General features: G+C 38.4%; 2 protein-coding genes across 2 annotated transcripts in view; one reads left to right on the forward strand and one right to left on the reverse strand.

The window, feature by feature from the left end:
- Nucleotides 1-720: 720 nt before the first annotated feature.
- Nucleotides 721-2145, reverse strand: LOC146455694 (DNA excision repair protein ERCC-8-like). The gene has a single exon (XM_085093992.1). It carries the CDS (start codon nucleotides 2057-2059, stop codon nucleotides 854-856), a length of 1206 nt encoding a protein of 401 aa, XP_084950118.1. The 5' UTR covers nucleotides 2060-2145; the 3' UTR covers nucleotides 721-853.
- LOC146455695 (cytoplasmic tRNA 2-thiolation protein 1-like) overlaps nucleotides 2134-11876 on the forward strand; it is a 12164-nt gene continuing 2421 nt past the window's right edge. The window contains exons 1-8 of the mRNA XM_085093994.1: nucleotides 2134-2285; nucleotides 4615-4738; nucleotides 5643-5761; nucleotides 6647-6703; nucleotides 7443-7500; nucleotides 9352-9429; nucleotides 10857-10898; nucleotides 11544-11593. Of these exons, the coding sequence (XP_084950120.1) occupies nucleotides 2229-2285; nucleotides 4615-4738; nucleotides 5643-5761; nucleotides 6647-6703; nucleotides 7443-7500; nucleotides 9352-9429; nucleotides 10857-10898; nucleotides 11544-11593 (585 nt within the window). The 5' untranslated portion in view covers nucleotides 2134-2228. The remainder of the gene's footprint in view (nucleotides 2286-4614; nucleotides 4739-5642; nucleotides 5762-6646; nucleotides 6704-7442; nucleotides 7501-9351; nucleotides 9430-10856; nucleotides 10899-11543; nucleotides 11594-11876) is intronic.

Raw genomic sequence — 11876 nt, forward strand, 5'->3', positions numbered from 1 at the left:
GTCCCCGTCAAGGTCACACAAGGGAGTACCCCCCCGGGTCTAGATCATACCGAAAATTACGATCCGTCATTGACCCGGCGTCACATACATATTAGGACCGTACAAATGGTTTCTGTCTCTAAATGAAAGGTGAAAACGAAGTTGTGGGTCTTAAGACAGCTCTCACATTAATGAAGATGTTGAGAACTACAAAATAAGCTATAGTTTAGGGGTATACCTAAAATACACAAGGATTGGGACATTTTTTAACTTTAAAATTGTTATGTTTTAAGGCCATTTATCTCAAAGCCATAACTTTTCTCATTCATAATTATATCATTTATGAAATACACTCATGAGAAGCTTTAAAATGGTATATCATACATGGACATTGAGTTTGGAGTCTTGGATCTGGAGAAAATGTCGTTTTGCCTTAGGGGTTAAAGGGTTAAAGCCCGGGGATTATAAAAAGCATTTGTATGACAAATGTCGTTTTCCCCTGTATTTCATTCTGACTGCAAGAAATGCAATTCTATCTGGTGGTTACTTATTGCCTCACTATATCTCTGTATCCATCTATTTGGTAGCCTGCGAGCAAGCTCTCTTGGGGGTGGGGGACGGGAGGGGGAAAGAGGATACACCCCCAAGAGAGCTTGCTCGCAGGCTATCTATTTGGGGGAATTGGCGATGCTGGAGGTTATCACAGTCTGTTAAAAGATTGTAGGCTTTACGCACCACACAGTCAAATATGGGCCGAATATAAGCTGGAAACAGCTTCTTGTTATTTTAGGAATGATGTGAACTTTGGAACTCTGGTTACAGCTAGGGTTCATGTCCATACAAGTTTGCAAAGAAAACTTTTGCTTTAATTTTGTCATGCCTCATCTTCATCACTGCTCCAGGAATCTTTATAAGGATTTTCAGCAACATCTGCAGTTTTAGCTTTAGCTACTGCTGATGTTGTCTTTTCATCTGTTGTTCGGTTCATTTCTGGCAGCCAGACCAAGAGATTGGTGTCATTAGCCCCGCTGAAAAGAGCTTGAAAATGACGGTGAAATGTACAGCAGTTAACATTGTTGTAATGACCACCAAGAGTAACGACATGTTTTCCAGTAACGACTTCAAACACTTCAATGTTGCTGCCTGAAGGAACAAATGTCACTTGATTGGAGGTTCCAGAGGACTGGCATAGCTTAATTGCTTTGCGACTGGGATTGTGGACACGGCCAAAATTAACCAGGGTGTTCTTTCCTGTGAAAGTATCCCAGAGCCTTAAACGATCATCTGTTCCATATGTCAATAAATGCAATCCATCTGGCGAGAAAGAAATCCCATTAACATGTCCATTATGAGCTGTGTTTATTGCCGAAGACCTGGATCCTCCTTTCCCATTGTGTTGGTCCAGAGACAAAATGCTCCCAACGGCTTTTCGAACATCCCATAAAAGCACTTTATTGTCACGGCTACCCGTAGCCAAGAAGAATTCGTTCCTTGGTGACCATGCAACAGAGACAACAGCCTTTGAATGCCCTTTTAAAATATGAATTGCAGAACCTGATTTTAGATCGCAAAGATATACTCTGGAATCTTCACAGGCCGTTGCAACCAGACAGTGTTTCCTGGCATTCACTGGCATCTGATGTTGGTAAATAATACCTTCAAGCTGGAAGTTCTCGACAACTTGAATAGCATTTGTGTCCCAAACCCGGAGTGTTCTATCCACGGAACTGGACAAAAACATACCAGTGTCATTCGGATACCACTGCACAGTTTCCACACTGTGTTTGTGGCTGTCTTTCAATGATCTATTCACAGTAACAATCGCCTTGCATTGGAATTTATCACTATAGAAACATTCCTCTATATCGTGAATGGCTATCCCTCCATTGGAACTCGAAGACAAGAGATATTTACCTTCGCCAGTGTCGATATCAACGCAGTTGATACCAGATTTGTGGACCTGATCAACCTCGCCACGTTGACTCAGTTTAATGGATTTTACTCGCTTCCTCCGCTCGGTTTGCAACAAAAGATAGGCCGAACGAGTTGTGTATTCCCTCATGTAAAGAGAATGAAGCATTTTTCGCCGAAAAAGACGCCAGACAATGACTTGCCTACCCACAAGTTATCAAAACTGTCGACGAAGCACTTCTATTTAGTGTTGTGGCCGCGAAAGGCACTGGGGGCGAGACTGGAATCAACATGGCGGATGGTTGAAATTTTGTGTCTCCTGGCTTTTGAAAGAAAATATGCCTCTTTCCTGTAAGATTTGTGGCAAGAAAGCTATTTTAAAGCGGCCTAAAACGGTAAGTCGGTTGTAGTATACCATTTTATGGAGATTTTTTTTTGATGAAATAATAATTATTGTGTTCCTTTCTTGCGTCATCCACTACCAGAGTGACTTCTACTATACCCGACGTAACTAATCGAACAGATCGGTAATCGAACTTGATCGAACCCAATCGAACTTAATCGAACGATTGGGCTCGATTAGTTTGGAAATCGAACACAATCGAACCAAAAAATTTGTGTGAGAGTTCGATTGAGTTCGATTTCCGAACCCAATCGAACCTAATCGAACCAAATCGGACGGGATCAAAGATCACTTAAAATATGCCAGTTCAGCGGCGGGACTGTCTTAGCATATGTAGATAAGTAAAATCAATAGTAACAACTAATAATCACTTTATTGAAATAACCTTTGGGAATAAAAAAATACAGTGAGTACTGTAAAATCAAAAATGATATAAGTTCAACGGACTATAAAATAATGCAAATTAGTTGTGAAGAACCATGAAGAACTCGGTCTTCAACACAACATCCACAAGATAACATGAGACTAGTAATAATCAAAGATTAGGTAGCTGCGTTCGATCGTTTTTTTTTTTTTTTCGTCGATGGTTTTGTATTGACAAGAGAAACTGCGAGGAAAAGACCGAACAGCGATGAGGAACTGCGAACAGCGAAAAGCACATGGAGTGAGATCTGGGAATTCCGTGCCTTCATTACCATGCCAACAGTGACGGCTGCACAATGTCGAGGCTTGTCGTGCGAGATCGAGGCCAAATGTGCCAGCCACAACAAAACGGTGCCCTAACCCTGAAATTGCATGGCACCACGATCGATACCCACGGGGAATTTGAAACGACTGGAATAGTATGCTGTCAAACGCAATAAATAAAACTGCCATATTTGCAAGTAAAGCAATCAAAAGCAACAATAGAGTTGTTAACCGTGTAAGGTCGCATGGATTCGTCAAAACGGAAAATAATACAATTTTTGTTGCTGGTCAGTCATCTCCAAAACAGTGTGTGTTCTCATGCTCCGGACACCATTTTCAACTAACAATCGGACCCGGAGAATCCAACCAGAAAAACATACATTCACTGATGCAAAATCAAACCTAATCCGCGAACTCAATGGAATCCATCAAACTCAATCACACCCATTCGAACGTTCGATTTGGTTCGATTAGCCCAATTTTTTTGTGAGGGTTTGATTGTGTTCGATTATCGAACTCAATCGAACCCAATAGCGTGATTGGGTTCAATTGGGTTCGATTTGGTTCGATTAGTTACGTCAGGACTATAAAAGCTTACTTCTTGATTTTAACCCCACAGTCATGGCTTCATTATATTTCATTCACGAGTAATAAGTCCTTTCACGTGAATTGGCCGTCTTTTTGAATTGGGACAAGCATACACTATATGAAAGTGAATATATGAAAATTCATACATTTGAACTGCGGAAGAAAGAATGAATAAAGTGGTCATCGCAGTGACATACGCAAATTAAGCTTATAATTAAGCAGTTGTTAAGCTCAGGCTCTCTTTTTGCAACTGCTCAAGTTGCCTATATAACTGCTATGATCATTCACTTATTCATTACATACGCTATATACCACGAACAACAGCGCCCCTCCAGCTGCTTATCGTTGATGAGTTCATAATTTCCAACTGAATTAATTTTCAAGATAAAAATTTGGAACTGTATGAATTGAGCATATATGAGCATATGTTAGGGCAATGATTGCTGACAAAATCTCAATCTTATAAGCTTCTTTGAGATTTCCCCACCACAAGTCATTTTCCTAGCTGTTTTGTTACTTTTCGTTTATTTGTCATTTATTAATTATTTATAAATAATTATGTGGAGGTGCGGTGGTGTAGTGGTTAGCGCGTCGGACTTTCGATCGGATGGATCTGAGGGTCGTTGGTTCGAGGCCAGGTTGGTCTCTTCATTGCTGTGTTGTTTCCTTAGACAAGAAACTTTGCTCCACTTTGTCTCTCTTCACCCAGGTGTATAAATGGGTACCAGTGACATACAGCTGGGGGTAACCCTGCAATGGACTAGCATCCCATCCAGGGGGGAGTAGCAATAATCCTAGTTGCTTCATGCTACAGAAACCGGGCTAAGCTCCAGCCGTAACTGGGCCACTTAGGCTCTAGTGCGACTTTACCTTACTATAAATAATTGGTTCGTAATGTAAATTGTACTAATTGTTCCTTCTTTTTTACTTCATGATTGTCGGGGATTGGGGGAACTTCACCTTCTCTCTCCATTGTTCATTTTTATGTATGTACTACCCATGATATATATGTGAATTTCTTTTCCTTTTTTACAATGCTGTATTAGGGCCATGCTCTGTGCAAGGATTGTTTCTACACCACATTTGAGACAGAGGTTCACCAAACAATTATCTCAAATAAACTCTTTGAAAAAGGAGAAAAGGTTGCTATAGGTGCTTCTGGTGGGAAAGGTTAGTTTACCACAGTCCTATTAAGAACATTCACACAATGTATCACTTAAACTCTTATTATTATTCTTACAGTGTGACGCACCCTACCATGGCCACCCAACAAACCTTTTTTACAAGTTAGCTGATCTGCATACGCGAATTTGATTAACGGTCACGCCTCCTTGCAAAGTCCAACAGGCAAGTGATGCAACAACGAATTATTGAAAACAGTTTGTTTTGTATTTTATGAAGAAGGAGGAAGATATCCTGTTTGGCTAACTTGTAAAAAAAAGGTTGTTGGGTGGCCACGGTAAGGCACGTCGCACTGTAATATAAGTCCTAACAAGTAGAGAACATTTGGAAAACAAAATTAGCTTTCAGGATCTAAAAAAATTTAAGTGTTTCAAGCTTTTGATTGAGACCTTCACAGAATCTTTTTAAAGAGTCCTTTTAAAATGCTTTAAATTTCTTAGGTCCTGAAAGTTAATTTTGTTTTCCAAAGTAGACAAAATGTTTACAAATCACAGACTTGAACATTATTTTTAATGTGACCTTGACATGCTTGCACTACATGTTAATTTTGATGAGTAAGTGCCAAGACTGAGTAAATTTTACCATACAGTGTAGCATTGATAATGTTTTATGACTCCCTCATGGATTTACAGTTCTGTAAAAATAATTATAAATAGTTAATTTTTGGAGACAAAGGCTCGTCATGTCAAAGCAATAATAGAACTAAGTGTCTCTGTTGATTTCTCTTTATGTGTACATCAGTTTTCTTTCTTGAATCCTTCTCCTTTCATTTCCTTTTTGGTTTAAGGTATAATATTAAATTTTACATTTACACAAATTTTCTCAGCTGGTGCAGTATTGGAGCCTCTAAAATTATATATATTTCCTTAATATTTGTTTTTTTCCCATACAGATTCCACAGTGTTGGCTTATGTGCTAAAAAAGCTGAATGAAGAATACAAGTATGGATTAGAGTTGATTCTCTTATCAGTAGATGAGGGTATCACTGGTTACAGAGATGATTCTCTTGAGGTAAGGGAGCTCACAATTTTTTTTTGGTGTGTTGAGTTTCACCAATATTATATTATATAGGAGATTTTTGTGGTGTTGTCACATTCTAAGTGATTTCCTTAAAGAGGGAACCAGATTGAAATTACAATACATGTACATGTATACAGCTAGTAGATGTGACATCCTCTGGAGATCTGAAATCTTAGGACTTATTTCTGTCACCAAGTCTCCTAATTAATAGTAGTAAGCCCCCTCAACACCCCCCCCCCCCCCTCCCAATCCCCGACTCCTAGCACTCACATGAAATGTACAGGAAAATCCAGTCTTGTCAGTCTTGTACTCAAACATGATTTCATTAATGGTTGAAGTTTGCAAAGATCTCAGCTATTATTTAAGTTTTTGTAAGGTGAAAACGCAAGGGAGAACAAAAAGATGAATTTACAGAACATTAATATTATTGCTGTAGTAATTTGTTGATTTGGGCAAAATGTTGCAGGGTATGGGTAAATGTTTGCCCCGTAATCTAAAGCCTGCCCAATTGTTAAAATGGGACATTCTGGGTGCTGTCAGGGAGATAAGGGGTGGGGGTTCAAATCCAGTAATTTCCTGAATGATCTGGGAGACTTGCTAGGTCCTATATGCTCCCACAATTTTTTCCATTTTAAGACCTAATAGGTTCTTTTCAGGTTGCTTCAGAAAAAAAAAATGTTATGGTCATACTGATCCTCCTCGTTACATTTGCAAACTTGTCTGAGCCATTCAATCATACTATTCTTTCAGATTTGTTCATATTGTAATGCGCATTTGATCAAATTATTTGTTAATCTGCGCAATAGAAGTATTAAATTAATTATTATACTACAAAATGTAAGTAAATAAGGAATCCATACAATCTTTCATTGACAGACAGTGAAGAGAAATGAAATGCAGTATGAGCTACCTTTGAAGATTGTTTCTTATGAGGTAAGGATAGTTTTTTGTTGTTTAGGTGACAGCTTTTATAAATACATTTGTTTGAACATGTTCACAGAATTTGGATTTTATTTGAATTGTTACATTACCACACAGCTAACTGACGTGCTAATTCATGCTGGCTTGTTCGGATGCTATACCTACAGACAGTGTAGTAGGGAGGTAGCTAAGGTAAACCTCAGCCCTGGGCCCATTACTAAATGTAGCCAGTTCTTTTGGACTGTGCACCTTTAAAGTAGTTTTATTTTTATTAGCCTCAAGTACTTGTGTTCTGTTGAAATGTGAGCCTGTGATAGATCTCTTTCATATGGTGAGATTCGCCAGTACCTGGCTCTTAGTGACATCACTGTTGTTGATGTGATGTTTCGTGAAGATGTCATATCATGTCATTCTACAGTTCTCAGTATGTTTATGGCGGTTTCTTTATCAGAGCATCAGTGACAGCACACGCTCAATTGCTACACAGTTGTCATGTGGTGGCACAATCTCTTACACAGTTTGGCTTTATTTCCCTTGTTATTTTACCTACCTTTCCTTGTGTCTCTGGTTTTCCAAACACCTGTAATAAATCTGCGGTGTACCTGGGATAAATTGGCCAAACTGTTGGAGATATTTCCATGAGCTTGCAAGTTTCATATCACAAGCATGCTTTACATCAAGCGCTAAATTAACTTAAGTTCTGAGCAGTCAGGTACAAACTATTAACTTACTATCACCACTCACTTGTTAGGAGCTGTATGGCTGGACCATGGATGCTATTGTCAAGCAGATAGGATTAAAAAATAATTGTAAGTGATGATTATTGAAGCTTTTGTTTAGTTAAGTCAATTGAATTTGATTTAAAGGGAACCTCCACTCTGACAAAAAAAAAATGACGGTAAGTTGTCGGAAATAGTGTCTAAATTCTAAACTTTAGTTTAAAAAGTAGAAGTGACATTCAAGCATATCAACAATTAGATATGATTTTCGCCTATTTTCGCTTTTGAATTTCTTGGGCGCCACAATACTTCATGACGTCATACGGTTGTCACTGTTGTCAGTGAGCAGAAGTTCTTTTGTGTGATTATAGCAATTGTGTAACCATATTATGTCATGAAATCCAAGATGATGGCGCCCAGGAAATTTAAAATGAAAAATAGGCAATCATCAAATTCTGTTTTGTCCAACACAGAAATAATATTTCTATGTTTTTCAATGAAATTTGAAATTAGATTGTATTTTCAACAATTTAACATTCATTTTCATTTATTTTAAAAGTGGAAGTTTGCTTTAAACCAGCAGAAGTTTTAAAACCTGCCATGCATATCTTCAAAATTAAAAGAAAAGTGGGCTGTTCTTGAAGCTATGTCGATTCACTGGATATTGCACACACGTGTGATCACTTTTACTTTAAAGCCAAGTGCATGTATTTCTGACAGCTTGATAGCCAATCAGTAATTGACATAGCCTCAGTCAAACTAATTCAAAAGCACACCATGATTTTAAGTGAACTTGCCTCATCAACTTAACAAAATGTTAGTAAACACCACAGCTGTGCTCTGTTGAATTAAGGGAGATGATGATGATGATGATGATGGTGGGAGGTTGCTTCTTTAGTATGATTGTGAAAGAGGCATAACAGTCACCCAAGGCGTCTGAAGTGTCTTGAGTGCTTTGTAAATGTCCCAAGTGCAACCATAACTCAATAATGCACTGCTTTTATAACTCATCATGAATGCATTAGAGACAAAACAAAAAAGGTCCTTTTTAGTGAGGGTACAGAAAATATTCGTGTGACCTCACATGACACAAACAAAATGTTCAAGTGTGGAAACATCATTCAGCACCTGCTGAAAGCTGACAAAAGACAGCCCTTTCTAAGCTATGTAACAAGCAGTGTAATTTAGACACTTCTGTGGTATTAGCAATCTGAAGTATGGAAACTAATTAAATGTAGTCACTCTCTTCTGTTCCCTTGAGCTTCTTCCTCCTCTTCCTCCTCCTCCTCCTCCTCCTCCCCCTCCAAATCATCATCATCATCATCATCATCATCATCATCATCATCATCATCATCATCATCATTGTCACCATCATCATGCCAGGTGTCACATAGGGAGTACAGTAACATCAAGTGTACTTCAATGCATAAAATATTTTCAATTTGTGCACTGCTTTCATAATGCGAAGGTTACCTACAAATGCGGCCATCTAACATGAGTAATTTCACCCCATTTCCCCTTCACATGACGCCCGCGTGCCTCGTGACCAGCTGAAATTACCCCTGGGACCATCTCATCGCTGTTTTCAGCACAGGTGCAAAATTTCCTCCCAGATACATACAAGGTTTTATGGAGGGGTGCTTTCATATCAGGAAAAAACGGTTTGAATCATTCTGGGATGTTAAAGTTTAAATTTGAAATTTACCACTAGGAGCTAGTTGTCCCAGAATGAAAGCTTTCTTATACAACAAAATTAAAGTAACCAAGGTTTTAGGTAGGTGGGATTATAATAATAATAATAATAATAATAATAATAATAATAATAATAATAATAATAATGTTTATTTCTTATATTACGCAGTCTAACATGCGGAATGTAGAAACTATCTGCGTGAAGACGTGACTTTTGATTGCTGTTTGAAACTCTGTTATGGTTTGTAGGTACATTTTGTGGCGTATTCAGAAGGCAAGCTTTGGACAGAGGGGCAATGGCCTTAAAAGTTGATAAAATAGTGACAGGTTGGTTCTGATTTACTTTGTCTCATATTCACTAACTTGGGTTGGAACTAAGGAGACTAAAAACTCAAGCTGGTTTGAAAAACATTCTTAAGAAAAAAATTACACCGCAACATGGTTACTCTTTGAGCGATATCTCAAAATCGTTTTTAACAATTTTAATATTCCACAATACAAGCACGTGTTGGATAAGGGATGATAAATAACCAATGAGGCGCTTAGTGCCGAGTTGGGTATCTATCACCTCATATCCAACAAGCACGAGTGGAATAAATGTTTTATTAGGAACAATACGAAATATTGCTAGATCTTGCTGATTTCGCTTTGTAAGAACAACCAGAAGGCAATTTAATGGTCGTTATTTCTTGGGCATGTTATAATGGCTCAAATACCATGGCCGCTAAGCCAATCAAATCGCTGGAATTGCATTATACAATGATCCATTTTTTTAATAATAACTTTTATACCACACCAATGTATTGGAAGTTCAAACATCTTGGGTACCCTGTTGTAACAAAAGGCCATCTAAATCTCCAGAGAGAGGACCCAATGGCCTTTACAAGCCCATTCCTAGAATAAACCCAGAAACATCACGATGGTTGATGATAAGTCGAGAAAGTAGCCACTCCTTTTAAGTGAACCCTGCCAGTAACCTTTTCAAACGTAACTGTACTCTCTGCAGAGATGGTACGAAAGCGTTAAACAACAGACAGAGTAATTATGGGCCTCATTGACATGAAGGCGAAATTTTCCCAGGACAATGTAGCAAGTTTCATCGCGAGGATTTATCAACAGCGATCTTCGTCTTTCATTTTGACAATAATTAGCTATCTTGGTAGCGTTTAGGTTGAAAATTGCTCGCCAAATTTGCAGTCCTACGAAGAAACAGCCACTTTGGATTACACACTCCAGTTTTAACGGAATACATCTGTGAAAGAATAACAATATACAGGGGATGGTGGAAGGGATGTTGAGATGAAGAAACTGAGAAAAGCCGAGAAAACCACGGCTAATAATAATAGTAATAGTAATAATAATAATAATAATAATAATAATAATAATAATAATAATAATAATAATAATAATAATAATTCGTAAGTTGTGGTAATGGGCCAGGCAAGTAAATTAACTGGAAATTTACGTACCACGCGGCATGCAAAAGCTGACCCGAGTAGGCGACCCCCATCCCCCCCTCCCCCAAATCCCACCTACGAGACGAGTTTGAAATCCTCTTCTAAACGGTGGGTTGCAGTTAACTCGCCCGGAGTATTTGGGTGGCGGGAGGGGAAGGGTTATCATGGGTACCAAGGAGTTACTTGCCGTAAAAGTGAGAATGCATGCAAAGTTTTTGAGTCGATTTTCTCACCCTCTAGTCGTCAACTTTTCAAACTCGAGGATGAAATCTCTTTAAATCGTTGTTACATTTCCAGGTCACAATGCAGATGACATAGCAGAAACAGTAATTATGAACGGTAAGGCTTTTTGAATCTTAACTTGAAGTTAGTATCTCCTTTGATCTCCCGCCATCCTCCTCCCCATCCCCCCCCCCCCCCCCCCAAAAAAAAAAAGAATCAGCAAATAAAGGAAAGACTTCATGTAGTATTGTGCAAACTATAGCCATTCTGTTCTGAATGGATGAAGTTGACTTTTTGGCCTTTTCAGATGGTAGGTGCAAGGCTTTGCATTGGTGAACCAAGTAATGAATTTGGTATGCGATGATATGCGGGTTAGAAAATCAGAACAGAGGCTACAGTCTTGGTTATTAAGAAAAAAATATGCATTTGCAAATGTAAGGCAAAGATTTTTGTTGACTCCTTACAGTTTGGAGTGCGTTCATGTGTAGATAGCTAAAGTTACTTTGTGATATATCGGTGTCTGCGTGTTACGGTCGCCCAGAAGGCGCAAACACAAACAGAAAACAAAACAAAATAAATTAAAACAAAGAAGTACAAGTTAAAAAACAAATCTTTACACAACTGGTAAATCACAAGTGTTTTGCAAGTTAGTTTTCATCTTATTTTTTCAGTTTTGTAAAATAAAATAAGCTTTTTACCAACTGCACAGTTTATTGCACTTGAAATGTCTTTATAACAGTGGTGTTCCTATTCAATTTGCAGTATTACGAGGTGACATCGCAAGACTTCGGCGGTGTACAGCTATAGTAACGGTACGTGTGGTGACAGAAATATGAGACATATGATACATCAACAGTTCGAAAATATCCTAACCAAACAAATGGTGGAAGGCTGTTGTAATTTCTTTTTCTATAGACAATGAACTAAACTTTCTTAAGTACTTAAATTTTTGATTTACCCAGCGGTATTTTTTCCCGCACGCAGCCATTCCAATCTCCTTCCAAGAGGACGCGTTCCTTTTTGTCAGTACCTTGATTGGCCTAAAACCCGCGCGGGCTTTTCGGTAGAGATTGCGTTGGCTTTCGGCTACTGCAT

This window comes from Pavona decussata, unplaced genomic scaffold (genome assembly GCF_977016875.1).
Source record: "Pavona decussata unplaced genomic scaffold, jaPavDecu1.1 SCAFFOLD_272, whole genome shotgun sequence".
In the NCBI taxonomy this organism is placed as follows: domain Eukaryota; kingdom Metazoa; phylum Cnidaria; class Anthozoa; order Scleractinia; family Agariciidae; genus Pavona; species Pavona decussata.